Here is a 26,786-nt window from a genome sequence, read left to right as displayed (position 1 = left end):
GATAGATAGATAGATAGATAGATAGATTTCCAAAGTTACATTTTTACTACCCGAAACTGAAATTCAGAATGTTAAAAACAGATTTATATTATTATGAATGTTCCTACTAGTTAAAAATAAATGTGCAATGGCATGCTCAAAGATTTTTAGTATGTTTGGCTCAACCTACTGCTGTGCTCATGAATGAGCACCTTTGATATATACTTTGGAATGGCTTTGTTGCCATTCAAACTCAGGTTTAAAGCCTTGCAGGTCAGCCTCAAACCCACTTCTTTCATTAAGCCATAATAAAAATAAATAAATAACGGTCAAGTTAGGTGTTTTATAAAATATGTCAATTAGGAAATTGTCTATGTACCAAACTGAAAGATTGTTTTTCTCTACTTAAAAAACAATTTAGATTTTAAAATGGAAAAATGTTCTATTTTTTATATATATATATTTTTTTATTTGTATAACATGGATGCATAAAAACCTAATTTTATTTTAATGTTAAATGCTGTTTAAAGTGATGATTTTTAATTGGTTACCCCTGAACTAGTGTATTCATGAAATTTCCTTACAGCTAAATATTCTACCATAAACTATCAGTACCATTATAAGAAAATAGAAGTCATTGGGAATGACAGCCACGTAAAATTATGGAGCAGGGAGAAACGAATGTGCAAAACACACAGAGGTCATGAACTTCATGCAGAGATTTACATCACGCTGGAAGCACTAGACTATAAGCTAGTGATGTTATGTGTTACTGATGAAGCTAAGAAATATTTTTAGAATATTTTGTGATAAGGTGAAGCATTTTGCATTTTCTTATGAAAAAAAATGCATTTGATTAGTAGGATTTTACAGTAGTAAAATAAGTAAAAAAAATAAGAGTGCCATCTTGTTAAACATCTGTTATATGAAAAGAAGCAGTTTGTACATTTGCCAATTTATTTTGTTCTGTTTAGGTGAATACACAAACTCAAATATAATCAGATTTCTTCCCCCAGTTGGTGAGGCATGTGGCTGCAGGCATGAAGGGGACCTTATTCCATTCCATGAATGTGTTGGCAGACCATAAATTAATAAACAGAAGTTTTTGAGTTACATTTTGTCCTTTACACATATTCTCTTATCTTTGTGGTCCAGAGGCCACAGGACTTATCAGGCTAATATTCGGCCATGCCAGGTCTTGTGTCGACATAGAGCCAGGGAAAACTGGGCTATGATTTACATGCAAACCACATTTCTCTGGTTTGAACATTGATAGCAAAAAGATGAAAGTATTTCCTATGATGGCTGCCCCATGGTGTAGCTGCAGCTGTACATGAACACTGCCACAACCTTGGTGTGTCATAGAAAGCTTTATCTCCAGTTTTCAGCCAAACCAAAGGTCACATGTGGGGTCATCTCCTAACAGGATACATGCAGAATAAATAAAAACTACCAGAATTTATTAGGAATATCTAGCCTCAAATAAGAAAAGCATATTGTCGCTAACTCATGCATTTATGCAACATCTATGAAAAAAACAGCCAAGTTAATTAAACTGCAGCTCCATGAAAATACATATTAAATTTACTAAATCTTTTGCAGACCCCCTTTTATTAAACCAACAGCCAAATCAAATTTTCCAACACGTTTCTGATCATCTGTTGATCTCTATGAAAAGATTACAGAAATAATTTAAATTCCCAGAAAAAAATTGCTTCATAAGTAAAAAAGAAAACCTAAAAGTAGGTAATACTATGTGCAGATCATATTTTTGTGAAGCCAACAGGTGATTAATAATAATGAATTAAATGAATCTTCTTAAATGTAACGCATTAAGGGCCTAATTTACTAAGATCTTTAAAAGGAAGTGCTTAACTGAGCGTGGACATAAAACATTACATTTCCTATTTGCTGGCGTATACCGGTACATGATAAGTGGTGCAAAACAGAAGCAGACCACACTATATAAATTACAATTCTGTACAGTGTATTTTACTGGCTGTCATTATGGAGAGTTTGAAAGAATAGATTAAAATGATTTTGTGTGTCACAATTCCAGCTGTTACTCACAGCAGCACTGCTCACAGATGGCAGGTATGATTGCTATGTGAGGAAAATGCAGGTAGAGGAGGAAGAACATTCTATGTTCCTTTGCAATGAACTACTCAGGAGATATTGACCATTCAATGAGATGACTGCATCTGGATCATTCAGATTATTGCAACTGGCCAAGTGTTTTTTTTTTTTTTTCTTCATCCTTTTTGTTAAAGATGACATGTGATGATGTGTTTAGTTTATAAAATGAAAAGGAAAAGAACCATTGGGTTGCTACTGGCAACTGAAGATCTCTAAAGCAAAAATATTCAAGAAGTACATGATGGAAAAAAAAAATCCTTTTTTCTCTTACCAATGATCATCATATCTAATGATCTGAATAACAGGAGTGACTGGGCAAACTGGCCTCTACATATTGTGATTTCTTTACACCAGCTGTGTGAACAGCTACAGTATCATGAAATACCTATATAAAAGAAACCATTTATTTTCTACTATGATAAATTAATGGATTTTACAACTGATTAACAAACCAATTACTGTTTATCACTTTTCTGTGGAAAAGGATCACCTCTATAGTTTCAGCACTGCAGTCGATTTCATGGATCATTCTTTCCTCGTTCAAAAGATAGATTTTTGCAGCTACATTTCCAGTTGATCAGTTAATTGTGTCTGTAAGTATGAACAGACAAGTGCAAGGTGCAAAAAGAACCCCACTGCTTGACAGCGCATAAAAAAAACAACAAAAAAAAAACACTCTGGGAGTCATGCCAAAAATTTTATTTTTGTCTCAGCTAGGTTAGTGCATTAGCTTTGCTCGACCTATCAAGTTGCACATGTTTTAAATGATTAACTTTTAGTACTGTATTGTCATTGAGTAAATGTGCATCTGAACGTGGGGTTAAGATCCCTCTGAGCATGGTACAGTAGCATGGTGATCTACACTAGAAAACAGGATAGTGATTTTACAGAAGTGTATCATTCATATTGTGTTAAAAAGTAAGTGAGGTGTGCGTACTAAACAAATATTAGGAAGGCCTCAAGAAAGGCTTTGCCTTAGGCAGAATTAGACTTTCCGATAAGACCCTGAGTCAGTCAGATTTCCACATCAAGGGTGCAGTCAAACAGTGCAAATTATTAATAAACCCCTCAGTTTCTTCCCTAAAACTTTTTCCTAAAATCTTTGCAAAACTCCATAAGGTCAGGAAAGACTTTCATGAAAAATCAACAACATACCAAATACTATTTGGCCATTACACTTCTAAAAAAAATAGGCTGCTGTTGAAAAAGAAATGTAGATGTTTTGACTGCGTTTCTTGATTCAAGGGTCACAGTGACAGTGGCTACCATCAGACACATTCCAGTACCAGTATTTATACAGGTGGCTGCTTAAGGGAAACCTAAGAAAAAAAAATGGATCTAACTTAATGAAGGAAACTTGGAGACAAATTAATTTTCTTTTCCTTCAATAACAAATTAAATTATTAATCTCACTAAAGTATTAATAATATTGAATAAATAATTAATTCGAAATTATTCACAGTGTACTTCTCACTAAAGCAGATTCTAAGAGAGGAACTGAAACAGCACATGGATCTAGCTTTTAAGATTTCAGATTTAAGTCTACTTCACTAATCAAAAAAGGCTAATGAAATGCTTATTTTTACAAGTTTCCTCAGTTATAGATGGTGACTACTATGGACAGAAATAATCCCCTGCAGTGGTAATAGTTGAGTTACTGCGTTCTGAAGAGAAATATTGGAGGCAAGAGAAAACTTGGACAGATCTCCAGACAGTATAGGGAAACATATAGACACAAAGGGAAAATATATGTACAAAGCTCAAACCGAACTGCAGTTTTAAACATTTTCAATGTCTTTGGACAGAAGGTACCCAGTAAAAAGTATGGAAAAAAAACAGTGTAGAGACAGAAAGAAAAGATTCCGTTCATCACCCTCTCACACCAACTGCAATTAGACTTAACAGGATGGACAAAACTTTCATGTATATCTTTGCTTTTCCAGGGGATGTTTATTAAAGATTTATATTGTAATAGCCAGACTCATCAGGCAAAGCCACTGTAAGATCTGAAGACATGCGGAACCTTAATCTGTCACTTTACAACCACAAAGTTCTGTGGATTTCATTAGGATATTACTTAACACATCTACCCAAAGTTAATGCATCCATGAACTTAAATGAAAATGATGATATAGTGTTTAAACATTAATTATATTTAGAAACATGTCTCAATGCCTTTAGGGCTACATGTGTTTCGATGGTATGCCTTTAGAAGCTTGGCACATCTTAAGCCTAAATGCCTGAACACCCCAGCTGTGTACGATTCTTTAATCTCCTATCCGATTTTTTTCCATGTCACACTGACTGTGTAAAGAGAGGCTCCAGCAAGGCAGGGTGAGAGAACCTCCTCGGGACACAGATTTTTTTTCACTTCTGTCTCTTTTCAATAAAGAAATTAATTTCCCAAATTTGACTTGGACAGATTATGAAAATCTTTATTTATTTATTTATTTTTTTTTGTGAGGCTCAAAGAGGATCACTACTTTACTGTATCCATATTTTGTTTCTCCTGAAATTATATTTCTTTCAAGGAGATTGATAAACTGCACCTTCTGTCCCTCGTTAATTTTGCGATTCTCAAACAGGATCACTACTTTATCAGTTTTATGTCCTCCTGAACTCCTATTGTGGGAAAAGCATTCTATTTTTTTATGTTTCATTCATTTTTTTTTTGCACAAATCTGTCCTGCTTGCTAATATGCAATGTGCGATTCCAAAACTGACTCTTTCCCCATGCTATTAACAGATTACATTTTTTGTTTTCTCCAAACCGGATGTGTAGTCTGACTAAAATAGACCTGAGGTTCTATCTCAGTTGGACCTACCCAAGCCCCCTTGCTTAAAATCATGCCAGGTGTGATCATCCCATTTTGACTTTTAATGAGCGCTAAATGCTGCGACCCTATCCTACATGATTTTCTGTTGGATCTGAGGCAAAATTGGATGCGGTGTGCTCTGGCGTTAATATCTTTAAAAACTCAGTCAGATTGGCCGTAGGAAATCCTGGATAGACAGTATTTAAGTGTTGCCAAAGATTCTTACAATGATTTCAGCTTAGAGATGGACTACGTCCTTCTTATACATTAGCCTGCTTTGGTCTAAACCATCTATGGTATCTTCTGCCTGTCTTAATGCATGCTTAGGGTAGTTTACATGTAAATAGGTGAACCTCTACCCCAGTTTCAAATATTTTACAGTATGATGGTGTCTCAGCACCATGTTTTACAATCAGGATGGCGTGTTGTTAGAGGCATTCACTGTTGGCTTTTTTTTCCACTTAAGACGAAATGCTATATATCGATCTTATTTCTTCAGCACATCATGTTTTAACTAAATGACATCGTAATCCATATATTTTTTATTTTACTGTGCAGCACTGCAGAAACATTTCTGTTAATAAAATGTGCTATATAAATAAAGTGCATTGGATAACTGCTTATTCTGATCAGGACCACTGGATTTCCTTTAACAATAACAATTCAATGATAATGACAATTCACAGATCTTTGAACAGTCTAATGGGTAAAGTGAAATTGCACAGCGAATGTTATAAAGAAAGCTCTTCTGAGCACACAACCTCAAACATTTATGATAAACCACTTTTTAGACAAACCTAATTTATGTCTGAAGTGCTGTTGGAGGAAAGGTTCACTTCAGAGTAAGAGCTGTTGACAAATACCTTTCTACTCTAAGGTCAACAAGGATAGAAGTAAAACAAGGCAGGAAGGAAAGACGTGATTGAGAGTAGCTGGTGGATGAAATGAAGATGAGTCAAAATTGGGGAAAAGATGAAAGAGAGAGAAAGAAAGGGCCACAAAGGCCAAGGTAAGATAGCTGCTCTGCTCTCTGTGCATAATGACGGTGTAGCATCACCTGGACCTCCCTGACATTACTGCAGGCCTCACTTCCACTCAGCAAAGACATTTCCCTCCCAGCAGCATGCAGTTGTCTCACCCTCATTATCCCACCCTCGACCTGCATGCCTCACTCCTCTTGTCACTCTCCTTCAAGTATCTATTCCCAGGTCTCACCTCGCTCTCCTCTACTTCCTATTTCTCTCAGCTGCCCTTTTAAAACCTCCTCGTGACACAGAAGAAGTCAGAACTCTTGACTCCTGAAGGTACATTTTGAATTTTGAAAAGGTCTCTTTTCCATTTATTGTTTGTGTAACAATTTGAACAAGTGAAAATCAAGGCCTTTTAAATATTCCGAGTCTACTGGCATCGTTGCTTTGTTTGTCCAATTCCATTACGCCATTTCAAATTAATTACGGTAAACATTTTTTTTTTCTTTTTTCAGTTGAATCCTTTTAGGCAGCACTGCGACACATGTTAGTGGGGTCACACTCTGATTTTAGTTTAATTTTTCTCTATGTTGCCCTGTTATGGACGTGAGACGTGTTTAGGGTAACTCTCTACTTGATTTGGAAATCAAGAAACGTTTCCTTTCACTTATCTTGACACTTTTGTTGCAGGTAAAGCTTTTTGAAGGACTCAGTCCAATCACTGACCTACTGTCGCCACATTCTTGAGCTGTTAATAGTTTTTAAAAGAGAAATTTTGGCAAAAAACAACTAACCGAGACGGATCAAGCTCTTTATTTTCAGGAAATGAGGTCAGAAATCTGTGATTATTGTTCTAGAGGACAAATACCTTGGATATAGATTAAAAAATGAAAATCTGCTAAGATGATAAGAAAGATTTAAGTATGTTTAAGTATGATAATACTTTCAATAATCCAATTAATATAAATAGCAGAAGGCCTTAAAATATAAAAAAGCTATAATGAATGATTATTAAAAAAAAGAGCTGTGGATTTACCACTCATTTAAATGAATACTTTATCGGCAAGAAAGCAATAACTTTTTATCTGTTACTGTAATTCTAACCCAGGGGAAGCCTGTGACACCTTGCAGATTATTCCTGAGCAAAGTTTATCAGGACTTCAACAGTACATTTGATAAAATATAGTATTAACACGAAAAATATGGTAGGTACTGCTGAGAAAAATAGGCTTTTGAGTAAAATGGTATCCCAGTGGAGGGTCTTAGATTAAATAATAGATGAAGATGGAACTTTCTCTGGATCATTCAGCAGCGCTTTAGCTTTAGAACTTGGGAGAGATGGATTGGAAACAAATGGACATTAATAATGGACATTTGGTTTCTAGCACCCCAGTATGCTAGAGATCAATTTATTTTTAAGGAAAAGATTTATTAAGAATTGTGATTTCAATTTAGTTTACGGTTAGATTATGTTTTATTCTTCCATATTTCAAGTAGAAATTGACTAATTAGTTTTCTTTCAAATAGCAATGAAAGCACTGAAAATAATTCAGCAAAACTACATCCTTATTATCCGTCTACATGCAAAATATTCAGACGTTATCCTACTTCTATTTTTACCCGAGGCATAGTTAGAGCTTCATCTTGTCATAAATCTTTGTATTCTTCCTTTTCTCATTGTATTAATGATCAAACATTCTTTTATATCCTTTGTGCTTCTAGAAATTCGTTAATTTGTTTGCTCTCACAGTGCTGCTTCTGTTTACAATCTTGATGAATATAATTTTCTAGTTTGTTGTTCTCACTCGTTCAGATTTCCATTGACTAATGTTGCCAGAGCTCAATTAAATCAGAAAGAAAGATAGAAATAAACTGCAATGCACACGTTTACTTGCAAACCCCCACGGGGCTCAATTTATCTTCAGGAGCACTCAGCTTAAAAAAATAAAACCTCTATGATTGACATCTCTAACCTTCATTGGAGTGTAATCTTCATCTTTAGCACCCAGAGATCTAATTAATTAGGGAGAATCTCATTTCCTCCGTAATGCAACTGGACATGAGGGTGATAGAGCCATGAGGAAGAAGGACGGGAGTAGGAGGATGCTGAGAAATGGAAGAGCTTATGTCATGGCGAAAAAGGCGGTGCCCAGTATTTCATCAGTGGCTGTGAACGGTGTCTCCCGTGTTCATTTCAGGGAAGAACAAGCAGACGTGAGGTGCTTGGGTTTGCAGCAACTACTGTATTGATTATAGAACTCTGGCTACTGGCCATGGGAGACACTGCAGTAACACTCCTTATAATGGGATCTCCTGGTAATGTACTCAAGTGTCTCACTTTCCTCCATGAGCTGCTTTTCTGGTTTCAAGCCATCATGTAAGCGTGAAAAGCATTTTCTGATTGTAATTGCTCCTGCATTTTCGCTGCGAGGCGTTTAACTAAAACATGGGTTTTTAAAGCAGAAAAAAAAAACTTGCTGGAGACCAATGAGCAATCCAACTAGCCTCGGCAGTGACCTCTTTAGATACCATGAATTAATCGGATGAATGAAAGCCATTAGCAGTGAAGAGAGAACCTGTGAATTAGAACTCCATGATATAAGGTAAATATGCAAGATGCAATAATATTGGTGAAGGTTGGTTAATGACACACATAAAATCAAGTCAAATAGAACAGGTTTAGTGCCAAACAAAATAAAAAGTAAAACATTAATACATCATCAGGGGAGAGCCCAAAATAGAACACAGAGGTATTAACGGTTGGCTGGGGGGCACATTGCAAATGCATCAACGTGGAGCAAATACAAATGCAAACGACTAAATAATGACACCAAAATGAAAACAAATATTACACTAACATACAAAATACATGCTAAATAAAACACTGTCAAATATAACCATCAGAAATCACAGAAAATACTGCAGCGAAAGTATCAAGGTGCTAGTTTATTGTATCTCTTATACTATATCCATTGGTTGTGCCGTTCTTTTATTACATCTCTCTTTGCAGGAGATGAAGCAGACTGAAGACGTTTTATCATTGTCTCCCTTTTATCTCCTCTTTCTTTCATTTTTTTCTCCTTTTTTCTGTTTTTCCCTCCCTATTTTAAATACATTGCAGTGTCCATAAAATCTGTAATACTCCCTGCATGAATTATAATAAAGCTATTTATATGCATAAATCAAGCGGAACACTATGGTGATAGCCATACTGCTCCACTTGTGAAAGCATAACTTGTTGACCTCTCTTTTTAGCATCAAGACAATTATTCTTAGTGCCACATTGCCAGACAGGACACTGTAAAAAAAAAAAAACATCACAGAAAATGGAGAGCAAGCAGCGAACACAACCCCCACTGCAAATACACAAATGATTGGTAAGACACAAACACTTAAAAAATGTGCAAAGGAAAATGCAACAAGCAGCAAATCAGCTGCAAGTTAAGAAAGGTTGCCAACTAGTTTAGTAAACCAGTAGGTTTCTGGACCTCTAGGGAAAACACCTTACAGTGCCATTCAAATTTCCCAGTCAAACTCCAACCGAATGGCAGTCCATTTCCGTGCGGCTTCTAGCAAAATCGCCTCCAGTTTTCCAGCCAATGAAGTGAAACCAACTTTGTCCTGGGTGTGCATTCACTGAATTACAGAATCTGACCAGGAGATCTTAATGTCCACAAATCATGACAGAAATGATATTTTAGTACAAAGATTATTGTTTAAAAAATGAATTGTAGGGGATCAGCCAAGGGCCCATCAAGGGCAGTGGGGAAATTTTGAATGGCAACTACTGCAGACCAGACCCGTAGCAAAAACAAGAAAAGACACCATCCCAGATGTTTTCCTTTGAATCCTTGTTAAGCAAGCTGTGTCTGAACTCAGGGGCTGCCTCCTTTGAAGGACCTGGTGTTGATAGGATGCGTCCTTCTAAGCCACACAGGCACCATAACCTTAAATTAGAGGCTGTGAATTTGGAAAGGTCTTGCCTTGTTGAGCCATCCATCCCTAAGCTTAGTATTACCTCTTTCAAATAGCAACCATGTGTGGCGTAGACCTGTGAACCCAGTGAAGGCCAAACACTTAAATAATCTTGCATTGTGCATTTCTGTCTCAATCTATTTTTTCTTATTAAGCCTCATATCTGTCTTTGCTGCATATTTTTGCATATGCGTGTGTTTTCGCCCCTTGGCCACCATAGGAATAACATATTAGCAACATCTCACTGGATAGAATGTCAGGCAAAATAGTTTAAAAGAGACATAAAGCCTGAACTTGATGAACCCTCTCTGATATCAGGATGGAGAAGAATGCAGGACTTTAGAGACATGACTAAAAAAAAGTCTTATGTTCTCTGTGCTTTGTCGTTTTTGTTCAAACTAACAAAAACAGGTGAGTCATGAGGATTTATGTCCATTAAGTAACTAAAGGTGTTCTTTCAGATTTTTTGTATAATTGTATAATTGGCACAGATCTCCTTATAAGTGCAGGTAATGGTAGACTTTAAAAAGAAAAGCCTTCACTGGGCTTATGTGACACTCAGATGTCGAAGCATCAGAAAAGCTTGGCAAACAATATCAGTTGTTTTATGGATGGACACCCTCCTGTTTTAAAGAGCTAAATAGAAACATTTAATTGACAGATTTGGCACAGTTACGGTGAGCAAACACTGTTTATCCCCCCTCAGGACAAGAGCATGATTTAATTTGATGCTTTAAAGCAGAAGAGATATTAGACTTTGCTTTGAGGAAAAAGATTTGTTATCTTTTATTGTTTAATATTGTGCTTTTTGACATTTATTAGGATTGTTAGGCTAGTTTTACCTGTCTTGTAAATAATAAGCAAGGAGGCTGTTGAAGCTTTGTGGGGATGGCTCCTTGTGGTTTCTCACAGTCTTGTTGAGTGTCATTCATAAAAAAGAGGAGCCGTACACTCCTGGGCTGAAGTGCTTCCTTTTCAAGCAGCATGAACACATACGGGCACATTTCTCATACAGTTTGACGGCATCTTTAATTATATGGACTACACTATGAAAAATGATTGCAGCCAAAGATACCTCTTTCTTCAACATTTCTCTGATCAGTTTATAATCATTTTGACCATTGCTGGTCTTATCCAGGAGCCAGACTGTTTTAAAAGAAGGGTTAAAAGTCAGTGAATGTGAAGGGCTAAACTGAATAACATATTATAAATCCTTGTTAGGTAAAAATACTGTTAGTCGATTTAGAAACACAACAAAGTTATATAAAATGTTTTTAAGGCATTTCTTGAGTCATCTGCTGAGTGGGTGCTGAACAGGCCCTAAAGTTCAATTCCCAGGAAATACATAAATTGCTCCTGATAAGATGCCAGGAAAAGGAACAGACTGTAAAGCTTTCATGTGCTTCTATGAATAATCTCAACCTTTGAAATCATCTTTTCTTGAACAACTACAGACTTTTTCAATGAGTAGAAAGATAGAAAAAAAAACAAGCATGTTCTTCCTGCGGAGAATAAGGAGAGCCCATCTGCCCCCACCCATCCTCACACCCCACCATGGACCGTTCTCCCTGCTGCCCTCTGTGAAGAGGCTTCGCAGCTTTCAATGCAGATCCAGCAGTTTCCGAAACAGCTTCTTCCCCACCGCCATCAGACCGCTGAATGTTGAAAAAACTCCAAATCATGTCACAGACTCTGCATCAAACTGACCATATCAATGTGTTTTTTTTTTTTGCACCATTATTTTCTCCCACAATGTTTACAATTGATCAATCCTGCACATTAAGACAATAGAGAGAGTGAGTGAGAGAAAAAAATTGTTTTGTATACAAAAAATGTTCTCTAAGTTTAAGTAATGACCTAAGAATGCAACATAATTTTGGAACAGACACTGAAGAATAAAAAACAAGATTACACCTTTAACTGAGACTAGAGAAAGAATTTATGAAAATGGTAGAGGCATGACAAAAACAGGTCATTTTTCTTCATTATATTATTTACATTTCGACTTTTAGCATGAAGATGGAACTGCTGACAGATATTTCTGTTATTTATCTCTAATGGGTTTTTTTTTTTACCTCCAACAATGTTTTTAGGAGAGTTTGTGTGTGTACAGGATAACTTGAAAAGTTATGGACGGATTTTAAGGACATTTTTTTCAGAGGTGTCCCTCGTGCCAAGGAACAGTCCATTACATTTTGGTGATGATCCAGATCATCATATAGATACAGGAATTTATTAAATGATTCTCTAACATTGTGAGATAGGGATATTTGGCGGAACAAGCAGTTCCCCAATAAACCAGAGAATGGTAGCAGTGACTATTGACAGCCTCAGCATCACACTCAAAAAGTCCGGAGGTATTTTACTGAGAGCAAAACACAAGAAAACACAAAGGTTGCTGGTCTGTTAGCAGGATCTTTTGAAAACTTATGAACAGATTTTATGGATTTTTTTTTTTATTTATTTTTTTTTTTACCAGAGGTGTGCCTCATGCAAAGAAACAATTAATTTAAATTTGGTGAAGATCCAGATTATTTTCCAGTTTTAGCTCTCGCTGTAAGTCACGATTTGGGGAGAAATTTGCTGCTTGGCAGAGGTCTGCGCTCTCTGATGCTTTTCTCGTTTGTATTGTAGTCATTCCTTCTGCTTTTATATATTTTATACAGTATATGTTTTTGTTTACCATATATCCACACAAGGTTCTGGACTTTATGCGCAAGCATAATGTTTAGATATTTTTACTGTTGATTTGTAGATAAAGCACTTCATAAAGGAATAAAAGGAATATTTTCAGGTAATCTGTTTGTTAGCAAGAACCCGAGGGGCCCAAGAGTCAATGTTGATATTATAAACACTGTGAAAGAGACCATCTATAATAGTCAGAGGATCCTACTTTCTTAACACAAAGCTTTAACAGTAAAAAATGGGTGTTCAGCTGAAAGAAACAAGTGAAACCATTTTTTGCAGATGGTAAATCTACGAGATAAACTTCGTACCTAACTGTCTTTCTTTGTCTGCAAAGAATCGTCATGGTGAACTAATTTCACACTGAGAAATAAAAGGTCAACGACTCAAACGTCAATTTATTAGATACAGTTCATAGAGAACAGAATTAGATAATAGGAAAATAAAGATTTCTGGAATGAAAGCCAAAGTTTTTTTTATTATTTCAAGGCCTCAAGCTGAATAACCAAAGAAAGTCATATTAGACCAAACAGAATACTAGAAAAGGATTCCCTGCAAAGTGTTTAATAGAAAAGCTGTTTTTGCTCTAAACTGGCTTTGGTAATTTATTTGCATAACACAGTTTTTCCTTCAGCACTTTTAAATTAGGCCCAAAACATCATATTCCCCTAAACTGCTGACAACACAGCTGAATAAACAATGATTAACAAGAAGTACCGCATCAATGTTGCTTTTAAGAATGAAATAGACATCCCGGTGCTCTCCACCTTTCTGCTCTCTCTGTACCTCTAAACACCACCTCTCTGATCAGATTTCCAGCACCACATCACCGGGGCTAGACTTCCTGCACCACTCCAACGCTGTTATTACTCAGTGTGACTCAGACTCTCGGGACTTACTCCCCTCTCCTTAGACGCTTACACATCTCTTCACCCAACTCATCATCTCACACCTTTCCAATCTCCAAATCATAATTGGTGAATAAATGCCAGTTTATAAACTGTAGTGTACATCAAAATCTGCAGTAATGAAATCTTATCAATGTTTTCGCTGCTCTGAATTATTTGCATATAAATCACATAATATATTAAATCCCTCCTCTACCTGGCAGGAGTAAATATTTCTCACTCTGCTTTGTCTCGTCGTTTTGACACAAGGAAACAAGATGCTAATTGAAGGGAGGAAAGCATCTTTACGTGAAGACTGACATTCAATTATGTTTTGGGGGATCAGATTAGTTGGTGGCCCCAGAAATGTTTGAAAGAAACATTTTGTGGAGCAGCGGTAGAGGATGTCATTTGAATAGCTGTTTGAGGCTCGCACTGAATGGTGCTGCTCTGAATGGAATAGTTATGCTATGACCTGCGAGTAATTGGATGTCCACAGCGAAGTGTTGACAGAGGGGGGAAGCGAGGCTGACAGAAACTAAAAAGGTAGACAGGAATACAGAAAGAGAAGAGGAGAAATGAAGATAAACAAGAAATCAATGTGACGTAAAAGGCGCGGCAAGGGTGGATGAAGGAGCTGGAGAGTCGGAGGAACGCAGGAGATCGCAGCAATGGAAATGAAAACAGTTGTTCCCGAGTGGACGCTGCCACTGTTTCACCTGGCATTCATCAGTCATTCAGCTCACAGGCATGCAGCCACACCAGCTACCAAGCCAAATAAACCATTAGACAGGATAAGCTTTCTTATCAGCTCGGCACCATCAGGAAGCATTCTGTCAAGGTCAGTCCAAACAAACATCAGGTCATTGCAACCACTGCAAAAGCTTCTGCTGAGAACGGATAATTACCTGCATCCATTTTATCTGCCAGTCTGGATTTATAGACTTAATGCAAACAGATGATGAATATAAGCATGTTTAGAGTGCAGGTAACTGGAGATCTAATAAGCAGCACAGAAAACTTAACGCTGATAGATTATAACTTATCATGTAAAGACATAAACACAGCAACATACACTGGATCATTAGATCTGTGCAGACTTAAAAAAAACAATACATGTCTAAATATGAAGCTTTCAGCAGAAGTTAATATAAAAAAAATCTATGACTGAAAAGATGTAACACCAATGGGCAGCGTTCTCATAGGAGAAACCAGGATATTTTTTTCTCCTGTAGACAAAACAAAAGGAATCCTAAAGATGTCTGTGATTAACTCTTTTGCCCCTTTTCCTATTAAAGTGGACTCGAACACCAACTACCCCAAACGGTCTAAAATAATCCACAACCAAATCTACAACCAACAGTCAAATAAGCAAAACTAAACAAAAAATAAATCCTGGTTCTTCTTTTGTAACATTCTTTCTCAAACACCCTAAAATCCTAATTCATCCCATCAGCATTAAGTAAAACCAATTTATACCCACATTCACTAAACAAAAGAAAAAAAGATCTCCTGTTCAGTCAGAGTAGGAAGAGATGATCTTTAAACATCCGTTTCCAAGGCTGATTTAAATAAGATTTAGGTTTGGAAGTTTACTATGGGATATTGGTCTTGTAGCTACAGCTGCCCTGGGACTCACCGACAGAAGTGATGTTGACGTACGCTGGTGCCACCAGTCCCTCTGCTCACCAGCAGTAGGTAATGTGGGTGAAATGTGTTGCCCAAAGGCACAACAACACTGGAAGCCGGAGCTTGAGCCAACAAACCTCTGATTCCAGGGCAACCTTCTTGTGTTGCCACTGTTGGTGTTTAACATTGCCCTGTAACGTAACCTTGCTTTAAACTGTACCAGAGTTCCCTTCCTAACCTGTGTCCTTTGTTCCCTGGTCTTCATGATGCTGGTTGTTCTCTGAGGCCCGAAAGAGAACAACTGAATACAGGCTGGAATACAATTAATTTCCTAAAAGGATATGTGAGGTGAATTTTTGTGACTAAAAGCGGATGAAATCTGTCACAGTAATCTAAATAAAATCCATGACAGCTGTTGTTGGAATGTAAAACAACCCTATCGGTGTGCTAGTGTACAGTCTTCCCCATGTGACTGTTATATTAGCCCAAATATGCACAAGTACAGAGAAGCTTGATTTCATTCCCATGTAGTTCACCTTTGTAGAACACAGAGGGGTCATTGGACTCCATCGATTGGCCATCCAGAGTAGTGACAGCTTCCAGATTGGCCAGAGAACATTAGGGAGTCAGAAAGTCACAGTGCCATTAGCAGTCTGTCCTCTCTAGTTACAGCCTGCCCGAATACAAACACTCTGTGGACTTAAATAGATTACAGTGAATGGTGTTTGTCTGGCAGCGAGAGACGTGATCCTTTCATTACTGCACTTACACTCCACATCTTTTCTGCATCATTTTCCATTTACTGCAAAACTTTATCAAATCTTCTCTTTTTATGGGTTCAAGGTAACCCTGGTTTGCTCATGATTTTACAAAGTGGTGTAAATTATATGAATTAAAAGACCACAGAACATATATATTAGTAATCCTATCCTGTAATTTGGATCACGTCGGATCACAAGTATAAGACCTGATTTGATCATTTCTTGGAGACAGCGAGTTTCAGTGACCGCTGCTCCCTGGTATCATCCGTCTCCCCCAGGCTGTCCTCATTTCCGTTCTGGTTTACATCTCATACCAGGTGCAGAAAGGATGTACTGAAGTCAGATTGTGACACATGAAGGTGGAAAATAAAAGTAGATGAACCTCAGGTTAGGCTGATAACGTGACAAACAGAGTTATTACGTAGGTGGTAGATTGTTTGTTTTTCCTCCCAAATCTCATATCTTAAGAAGAAGCAGCTCAGTACAGTTTTTAAAAGGAGGATAAATGTCCAGCACTTTCAAAAAATATGATTTGATAAGCATCTAAAACACCAGGACAAAGCTGAGTTCATGGAGTTTACCTTCAGCAGACATTACTCTTTGAATGTTCATATAAAAGACATACCAGAGAGGATTACCCAACACCTTCAATGATTAAACGTTCCCTATTGCTGATAAAATGGGATTTTGAAATGTTCTCAGTGCATTGGAGCTGATGTCTAACATCCCTAGCTGCCATCTCATCACTGACACAGGGTTGCCAAAGATACACTGCTTCAAAAGAGACACAACAGACACACAAGTAAATATGCAATATACTCTAACCCAGGGGTCAGCTACCCAAACTGCTCAGAGCACCACATTGGACCACAAAACAAATATGTCTGTAAAAGTCTTATATAAGACTCGTATGGGAATACGGGCTCTAAGTGTATTAGCCCACTATAAAAATGGACTATGTGGGCTTAAATATATAATAAGCATTCATGATTAAATGTTTAACTGGCAACCTGTCCAGGATGTACCCCACCTCTCGCCCATAGACAGCTGGCGATAGGCATCAGCACTACTCGCGAACCAAGCTAGGTTAAAGCATTACGGAAGATGGATGGATTAAATGTTTATCCTGGAGCAAATGTTACATAGTAGCATGAGGTGAGGGAGGAGAAGTGAACGCTCTCACCGCGTGGAGTTTACCACATGCCGCTTCAGCACCCTTCACCGTGTGGTTTAGGTTTTGTTGCATTGATGAAATTATAGAAACAAGGTAAAAGGAATCTTTCTATGGTGGACATGTTTCTGCTATTCCAGATCCTCCCTCACCAGCGTTCCTTGGTGTTATTTTTGTTTTGAAGAGCAGTAGTGGAGTCAGGAGATGCAATCCACTTCTTAAATCTATCTTTGTGATCCTCTAATTTATCCAGAAGTTCTGCAATAGTGATTTTTCACTCACTTCTAACTTTGTGATCGACCGCATTTTTAGCATGCCTTCCCTGGAAATGCCTTTCTAAATGACTGTTTTTATTTTTTGACAAACTCTCATTACAGAGCAAAAGTGCAGGCAATCCTTCCATATTGGTAATTAAAGCAAATTATTCGATCCATTCTTCTTTGAATCCTCTGTTCTCATCAGCTATCTTCCTTTTTTTCCCTCTGGGATCCATGGTCCAAGGCACACCTGCCACCTTGTTTGCACTGCGCCGCACTGAAACATGTGTTGCAGGCTATGACACTGATCTATGCTTACTTATATTGTTAAAATGTATTTATTGTACAAATGTTTCAAGCATTGGAAAACATAATGGATGTTTATTTGACCTCCTGCACAACATATTAAAGATCCCCATGTGGCCCCGGAGCCACATCGGGCTGCCCTAACCCCTGCCCTAACCCTAAAATATCTAATTTAAAGGCATAATCAACGGCCCACTGATTGCAGGATGAACATTTGGAACGTTTTACAACCCAAGCCTTTTTGGGGTTTTTGTTTTGCATTGCTTGAATAAAGATTCTCCACCTTCCATGACTATTATTCAGTGTATTATTTTGCTATTGTTATGGCTCCCAGTCCAAATATGTGCAAATTATCTCTCTTCATCATCTGAAATTGTACAAATGCCTCTTTTTTGCCATATTGATGGCAGAAATGTTTGAGTATGAGTTTGCATCTGATTTGCACCTGAAAAAAGTACTACAAAGTACGATCAAAACGGGCGGTTAAGTTGTGTATCACATTTGAAAAATCTTGTTGCACATGATAAATATCTATATTTGCATAGCCTCCATCCATATTTATATCAACGAAAATGATGTAGGGAGTAAAATCATATACGTACAATGGAGACGGCAAATGAATAGAGTCTGTTGACCCTGCATTAATAAGTGTGAGAGAATCTAAATTGTTTCCCTAAACCTTAAATTTAAGGCCTGGTAAAGTGAAACATTGTGTTAATATTCCAACAGGTGAAAACTGCTGAAATAATTAGAGGTTCTAATTACCTATTCCGAAAAAAAAAGAAAATTGAACGGTAATTACTGTTGATTTACAGTTGAATGAAGGGATCTAAATGTGTGTAGTGAGTGGCTGTAACACTCTTCTGATTTTTGTACTTTGATAATGTAAATCATAACGAATGTCCCTGATATTTCCAAACTTATAAAACCAAGCTAACACTAACAGATATATAAACTGTCAAATACTGTATGACTGCCTCCCATTGATTCAACAATGTGGCTTTTCAGAGTAATACCAGGCGGGGAGGGGGAGACGCTCCTAAGAAAAAGAGGGGGAGAATATTCTGAATATCAGAAAAGGATTTTAGTCGGCAGAGCAAGCAGTAAAAGAAGTCTAAAGTCATTTTAGTATGACAAAATTGATTCTCCAATCTTCTTCAGATTGCTTTCTTCTTCCTGGAGGCAGCTCAGGTGTCTATGGAAACACTGAGGGCTCCACCTGAATGATGTCAGAGAAATTTTAACAACATATTGGAGATAAACTGCTTTTTTCCACTTCCTCGTCCTTCTTCCAGTGTGAAAAGTTTTTCTTTCCTCTCATATTAAACAGACACAGATGTGAGATGGAATGACGGGTGTTATATTCCAGTTTCTGCTTGAATAGACAGGGTTTAGGATTTATGAATAAGAAAAACAAGAGTCCAAAAGTAACAGGGTTTCTCACACCACTATGGTGTCTTTTTCAAATTATAGAAATATCATGCTCTGGCTGGACATGTGCTAAAGCCCTACGGATGTTGATGTGAAAAACCAGCCCACTTGGAGCCGAGGGAATAGATCCCGAATATGAATGAATCATAAGCTGTGCTTTAGGCTTTTCACTGGCCAAATCTTTAAACAGTCCAACCCAGCAGGGGTCTACTGTTACAAAGGCAACTCAGTCCCAGTGCTCTGATTTTAAAGAAAAGAGACCTCTCTTCCTGTTATATTATCATACTTTAAAGGCATTTAAAATAAAAAGGAAACAATGCAAGTGTCTAATTCACTCACTCCATAAATAAAAACTCAATACACGACAATCCTTAAATATAATCCCGCTGACTTTTCTCATCATCTTCTATTTTGACAGATTTCACACCAAATTGGAACAACGTTCAAGCAGACAGAAAAACTGTGACTTTTTAAATTGAGTGGATACATTGCCTATATTTGTGGAGGTTTTGAGGACCCAAATGCAGAGATGAGTTTGGATGATTTAATAAAAGTCCAAGGGGAACAGAGGAAAAAATACAAAATACAAAAATACTGAAAACCGAACAAAAACCAACAACGTCAGGGAAAACACTTGAGAGAAGCTAGAGCCTAGAAGGCAACAAAATAAACTTCTACAACACACAGGAAACCAGTCCGGGGTGAAGGCTCTGCTGCTCCTTTAAGCACAGCACTGAGATGAGAAACATTATCTTCACCTGTGTAGGCTACCCAGGTTCTCCCCAAAGATCCTCTCTGGAGGGAGATGCATGACTCACACTCACTAACACACAGGAACCCTGCCACATTTATTTCAAACAACTGCAACTTATCTAATTTTTGTTTGCCTCCGCTCATCAATAGGGATATCATAGAAATGGTTTAATTCAGTTGGGATTACCAAATTATTTCTATGGGTTAAATGTAAATACAACAAGAGTTTTTTTTAAATATTTAAATTTATCCTTCTTCATTTCTAGCCATTTCCTCACAATTTGGTAGATTTACCTTTAAGATTTATGGGTTAAATACTCTATGTTTAATTTTTCATCCAGAATCATGTAGCAACAGTTTTCTGGAATATGGACCCTTGAAAGAACCAACATGGGGACTAATATCACAGCTTTGTGAAAGTCTCTCCAGAACATAGACCTTGCTGTACTTAAGCCATTTAAGTAGTAGTTTTTCAAGAGATCAGCTGTGCTGCTGCCATCAACACATTTGTTTATAGTTGGAGCTTGGTCTGGTTATCAAATCATCTTATTTACCTACTCAAATGAAGGGTAAATATACTTTATTTAAGACATTTTTACTTATTTCTAGATTGTTTTGCAGTGTGTTTGAGATGATATGTGGCCTTGAGATAACATATGTTGTGAATTGGTGCTATATAAATAAACTGAATTGAAAGCGAATTAAACTGGTATGCTGATAGGCATTGTGCATGAAGGAGACCCATTGGCTGTGCCTTAAAGCTGTGATTGAATTTTATTGCTAAAAAAAACAACGAGCTGCACACTGCAAAAATGATCTTAAAATGACAAAACATTTATTTAACAAGTGTATTTACCCTTAGTTTGAGTGGGGAAATAAGACGATCTACGAATGGAATGAGCATGCTTATCCTTACAATATGACAATTAGATATTATGCACTTTAAATACACTTCTTATTTTAAATGAAAATTGTTTTGTTCCATTGGCAAAGTACCTCACTTACCAGCTCAATTCAAGAAAAATGCTCTTCATTTAAGAAAAATTGACTTACTTAGATTTAAAGTTTTTTGTAGTGCCGTGGTTTCTATTAAGGAATTGGCACAGTAATTAAGTGTATGTTAACCTCTAGATTTGAAAGGTTTAAACTGATTTAATGCCAAAGAGATTAATCATTTTGCTTCTTTTTATATAATTTGTCTAAAGATTTGGTTCAAATGTGCTCTTAGTGTTGTTAAACTATGGAAAAAACTAAAAACACCACCGTACAGCTTGTGAATGACATGTTACCATCCTTCATGGCAGAGAAGCAGCTAACAGTGCTGGCTGTTATGATTACATCTCATTTCATTGTACTTTTAATCAATTACACCTCTATTAAACAGTTTACGGCAGCTCTGAGATTGGCTCATCAGGCCACTTAGTAGCCATGGTTCCAGCAGTTCCGGATGGCAGGTTTTCAGCCAGGCTTGTTGGACAGCACCAGGATCGACGGATGAGTGTGTATCACCTCAATTAAACTGTTCGCTAAGTGTCTGACAACAGCTAATATTCCTCTTCCACCAGCGAACCCAATCGATGTTCTGGCATTCGTCACCCTGCCAGAAAAGCAATCATCCCGTCGTCTCGCTCTGGTTAGATGGAAAAATGGAGAGACACTCATCTGGATTCTGCTTGCTGGAACACACCAGAGCCCCCTCACGCGAAGACACACAGAACCACTTAAAAGTGTCTCACTATGCTCACACACACATAATGCATGACCACACTGCAGCCTGCTGGCTCCAAGATGAGCAGAAGAACACAGAATGTAAGTTTTGCTGTAAAAACTGTTGGTGACAAGCAATAACCTGACAATGCTGCACAGCTTGAAAAGCCACACCCTGTTAACCCTCTGAAAGGATCAGTTCAGACTGGGAACACCGAGTATACTCACTTCTCTGTCGAGTAACGTTGGAGAAATCACGGTGACAATGTCGCCTCTCTCTGCGTCAATGTAGAACATGTTTGGTGAAGGTTTGTCCGGGGACTGTCTGATGATGTTGTAACGCAGAACAGCGTTATCTGTGGAAGGGTCATCTGCATCAAACGCCATCATTGTCATCACCGTGGTTCCTGGAGAAAACGCCAAAAAAAACGTTGATGATCTGAGTTTAAATGTCTTTAGCAAACCTGTGTCTATTTCCTCAATACTGTAGGAGCCAGTTTAATATCAAGGGTGGTAATCTGGGGAAATTGTTAATTTTTTTCTGTCTCTACTGCAGGAACAGGAACCAAATCAGATGATTGATGTAGAAACGTTCCCCAGGTAGTCTTTTTGGGAGGTACAGTGCCTTGAACCAAGGGTAGACTTCTGGGATAATTAGTGGTTCCCAGCTCCATTTCTTCTCAGTTTATAGGTTTAAATAACTTTAAAATGATGATTTAAGAGACATTGACATTTCTACTTGCAAACCAACATTCAAACCAAGTATTAACACTCACTATGCTCTATAACAAATATATATAACGGAATAAATTAAATGATAATTCCTGGGAAACAAAGATTGGACATCCATTTTTATCATTGACAAAACTTATAATATTAGATTATTTTACAGTGTTGATGTCCTAAGATCCAAGTAAAAAAAAAATCACAGCACATTTGAATTGTTTATTTTTGATTTTAGGTTTGAAAATTTCAGAAGCAGCAGCAGCTGTGTGTAGAGTTTACACTCCAACATGAGAGCACTCTGACAGGCTTTTGTTATGAAAGCTCTCGGGATTAGCATAACCCGAATTACAAGTGTTTTATTTCTGTGTCACAGCATAACTCCTGATCAATAATTAGGACCATAATCTCAATCTTCTCTTGTGACAATACTGAACAACCAGTGGGGTGGCTTTATAAAGATGTGATTCATGCAACAGATTTATCAGTTATATGTTGTTTTTGTTTTTTTCTGTATTAGGTTTGCTTATATTTGCATCTGGATCTTCTTTCCTCTCTTTAAAATTTTTTTTTAAATCACACTTTTTCAAATTGGGAGCATCTTTACTGGGGTTTTAACACACTATTGCTATAAAACTAAGGGGATTTATGCTGCACTTGTCATATTTCTGCTCTAAAAGTAATTTGGACCCTGCAGTTGTGATGGGCAGTAATCTCAGTCCCCATATCGTCTGACACTGGGTAGTAGTAACACCCTGGCTGGAGTACCCTCTTAGCGTCAGCAGATAATAAAGACATGCATTAGCCATGTTTGAACTCCACAGTGGAACCTGAATCCAGTCAAGGTAAAGCAAAATGGTCCAGGAAATGTTGTGCATGTGGGAAACTGCTCCAGTTTACATGCTACAGTAAAAACTTACTTTAAGAAATGTTTCATTAAATATTGGGTTATTAACTTTAGAGGAAATGTCTTTTACAACCCTATCCAATCCCATCAAGGAAAATTTATTAGACAGTTGCTATAGGAAATATAATCTATAAAGATGACCTTTTAGCCACAGAGGCTTTAACAATTAGCCGATGTAATTACAGATCGCCTTAAAGTTTTACAGCAAACTTTAACTGTCATTTCTTGGGTCACCTCTGTGAAAGTTCACCCGTTCTATTAACGTATCTGTTCTGTCACGTCAGCCCAAACAGCAGGATGCATTTTATTTAGTAATGGGAGGAAAAATGAGAAACCAGCCCACTTCATACAAGCTGAAAAAAGAGGCAATTCTATACCCAACCTCACACACCCATCTCCATCCTTTACTGGTGATGAGCTACTCTCGCACCAATTCAGAGCGACATTCACTCAATCCTCACACCCAGAGATGTACACAGCATGAATCCAATAACACATGCGCTCACAGAACCATGTTATCTCTTTAAAAAAAAAAAAAACCTGTGCTTTCTGCAGTGTTTTTTTATGCCTCATTTTGTGTACGTGAGTTCAGGAAATCTATTTAAAAACTTGATATCAGTTTAATTTATAGCTTTGATTATTAGATTTCTGTTTTGAAAGCTTTGAAAAAAATAATACATGGTAAGAAAATACTTCCAGCCTAAGCTATCTCTCACAACGTAGTTTTTAATATGATTAAACTCTCTCATTTTTATTGTTTTTGGTCCTGAAATCCTTTCACAATCCTATTTGATCCACATATTTATTGAAATCTCCTCCAATATAACAAAGGCAGTATAGCAAGGCTCAGTTCGTTTCTCGCTGTGTTGTTTGCCAGCAGTTCTGTTCTAAGATAGAAGTGCTGATGAAAAAATATGCAAACTCCAAAGTAAATACCAGCATTTTCTTTCTTTTTTTGCAGACAGAGCTCCTCCTTCAGAGGAGCTAAAGGTAATGAGAAGCAGAGAGGTGTGAGTTTAGCTCCCCTGGCATTTGCACTTCAAGGTGACCCATAAATAGTTAAGTAAACTGGTAATCCTTGCTATACAGAATAATTACACAGTCTCGTCTCCTTCATTACCTATACTCAGTTCCACTTCACACCTTGAGAGCCACAACGTTGGGGGAGCAGAGGGTGAGCTTTCACACATTTACACATGGTTACAGGCACATCGACACACAAACTGGAGTCTAAACATTGACTCACTTGGTTAACTGGAATTGATCTTGATCAATTATCTTCCCATTTAATGGAACACTGAAGAGAGGCCACAATTCTACAAAGTTGTTGCACATTTTTAAGTAAACATTCGTGGGTGAAATTCCTACAGTCTTGTTTGATTTCTACTATAAAATTGATCTGTACAGTGTTATTTTATAAGATACAGTCATGGAAAAAATAATTAGACCTCCACTGTTTATGTAAAGTGTTGTGCAAAAGGTATATTAACAACCTTAGTAATATTGTACAGAAAGGTTGATCTAAAAAGGTTTTCCATGACTGTATATCTGCAGTGAGCTTGTTTTAATAATGCAAGAAAAGACACCTGGAAGGTGGAGAGGCAGGGCTTAAAGAATAAAGTAAGATTATAAGAAATGGCATAAGGGAGTGAGAAAAAAGGCAAAACTGAGGAAATAAATCACAAAAAAGGGGAAAGGAAGGAACGATCGGAGGAAGGAACAAAGGAACAATAAGAAGAAGGAACAGAGGAAGAAATGAAGTAACAAATGAATAAACAAAGGAAGGAAGGAAGGAAGGAAGGAAGGAAGGAAGGAAGGAAGGAAGGAAGGAGCAAAAGAAGAAACAAAGGAACAAAGGAAGAAACGAAAGAAGAAACAAAGGAACAAAGGAAGAAACGAAAGAAGAAACGAAAGAAGAAACGAAAGAAGAAAGGAACATACAAAAAAATCATATATAATCTGTACACATAGTGAGTGAAGGAATGACCCGACGAAGAAAAGACCAGGAGGGAGAAGGGGACGAAGTGAGGTTGCATATAAAGGAGTGAAAGAAGGAAGCCACCTGTTTTCCAAACACATCCAGACCCAAAAAATCCAATACACCACTCAGCTTTGTTAAAGACAATTTGTGTTTGTCTCAGTGTTAAATCATACTGGGTATCATGCAGGTGGGTTTAGTAATGATGGATCATGTCTCTTATCGTCTCCATCCTGTGGACAGAGCTAACACCCAATCAATCCCTGCTGAGTTGGATGGATGCAAATCCATCTGCCTGCCCTGCCTTTACTATCACCCGGACCCATCTGCACTGTTGCCACATGACACCAGCTAAGACTGGATGAAAGAAGAAGTGATTTTTATACTGTTGGAGTTTACTAAGAGAGAGTCTTTGAAAACGGCATGTTGCATGTCTGTGAAGTTGCAGCACAATGAGCTGTTCAGCTAAAAAAAAAGGAGAGACGAAAGAGACACCCGGTGAGGTAAAACACAACCAATTCTCACATAAAAAGATGCAGAGTGTGAGTCAGAAAGAAAGTCGTCGTGGACCCGCATGTTGTGGATTGATTTCATCACGCAAGCTGCTGGGACACAGAGCTGTTGCCTAAAGCTAACTCCTATATCTTTCTGAAACACCAAGGGAAATCAGTAGGGGCTGGCAGATCTGTGGGTGCCACTAGGGGACTGACAGTCTGAAAAGCATAGATGAAGTGAGACAACATAGACAACACAGAAAAAAAAGAGGATAAACTGATGCTAGAATGTCTTTGGATCCAAGAAGTGTTGTGACTGAGAACACACCATTTGTACTTTAAACTGAATCCACGCGAACATGAGAGATTGAAATTTCAATTACACATATTCTAAAAGCAGAAATGGGATTTCTGTTAATCAGAATAAAGTGAGTGAAAAGACCAAAGGCTAAGCCAATCCAATCCAAGGTATGAATGAGATCAAAGGAAGTTCAAAGATAAATCATCCTCTCCAACACTCAGCTATGATGATGAATTATAAGCACACCGAAAAGCAGAACAGAGCAAAGAGGTGGTTGCAGAGATAAGCCAAGATGAAAAAGGGAACATTAAAGGAACAGGAGAACAGTGGGTGGAAACATTGGTTCAGAAACAGACTCTCCTGATGACTCTATTGACCTGTAACTGAATCCAATTACTTTTACCAACTTTGAGTTTTTCATCTACAGTTTGGAAATATAGTAACTTGGTATGTATGTTTCAAGAAACTGTTTAAAGATGTTGCAAGTCCTTATTTGGAGTTCACCATGTTGAGAACTTTAGAACGTTTTTGTGGGTTACCAAATTTATAATGCCTGCGTCATTGTGATGCTGCCAAGTATGAGATAGAACAAATCATCTGGACCAAACAGTTTACAACACTAAATGAGCTTCTAGCATGAATTGTACTTAATTTTTGACTGGTCATGAGGGAAGTTCTGCTTAGGCAGAGCAGTAGGTTCATGCTTGGCCTTGTACATAGCGATTGTCAAACATATCTTAGCAGTGTGAGATGTCTGTTTATAGACTAGACCCAGATCTGTCATGATCTGGCCTGATACCTCCACCTTAATTGTTTATTTCATTCACTTGCCATTCCCTCTCTGTTGTAATTATCATTTATTTAATTCACCTGTATCTAGGGCTGCAACTAACGATTATTTAAAAAATCGATTATTTTTTCG

The 26,786-nt window shown here is 37.5% G+C and overlaps 1 protein-coding gene across 1 annotated transcript in view; it reads right to left on the bottom strand.

Annotated features, from left to right (window-relative positions):
- Positions 1 to 26,786, bottom strand: part of cdh13 (cadherin 13) — a 462,542-nt gene that overhangs the window by 139,892 nt on the left and 295,864 nt on the right. Inside the window, exon 8 of the mRNA XM_015374092.1 lies at positions 21,690 to 21,868. Coding sequence (XP_015229578.1) covers positions 21,690 to 21,868 — 179 coding nt within the window. The remainder of the gene's footprint in view (positions 1 to 21,689; positions 21,869 to 26,786) is intronic.

This window comes from Cyprinodon variegatus, unplaced genomic scaffold, assembly GCF_000732505.1.
Source record: "Cyprinodon variegatus isolate N-32 unplaced genomic scaffold, C_variegatus-1.0 Scaffold97, whole genome shotgun sequence".
Taxonomy (NCBI): domain Eukaryota; kingdom Metazoa; phylum Chordata; class Actinopteri; order Cyprinodontiformes; family Cyprinodontidae; genus Cyprinodon; species Cyprinodon variegatus.
This window is presented reverse-complemented; position numbering and strand designations above follow the sequence as displayed.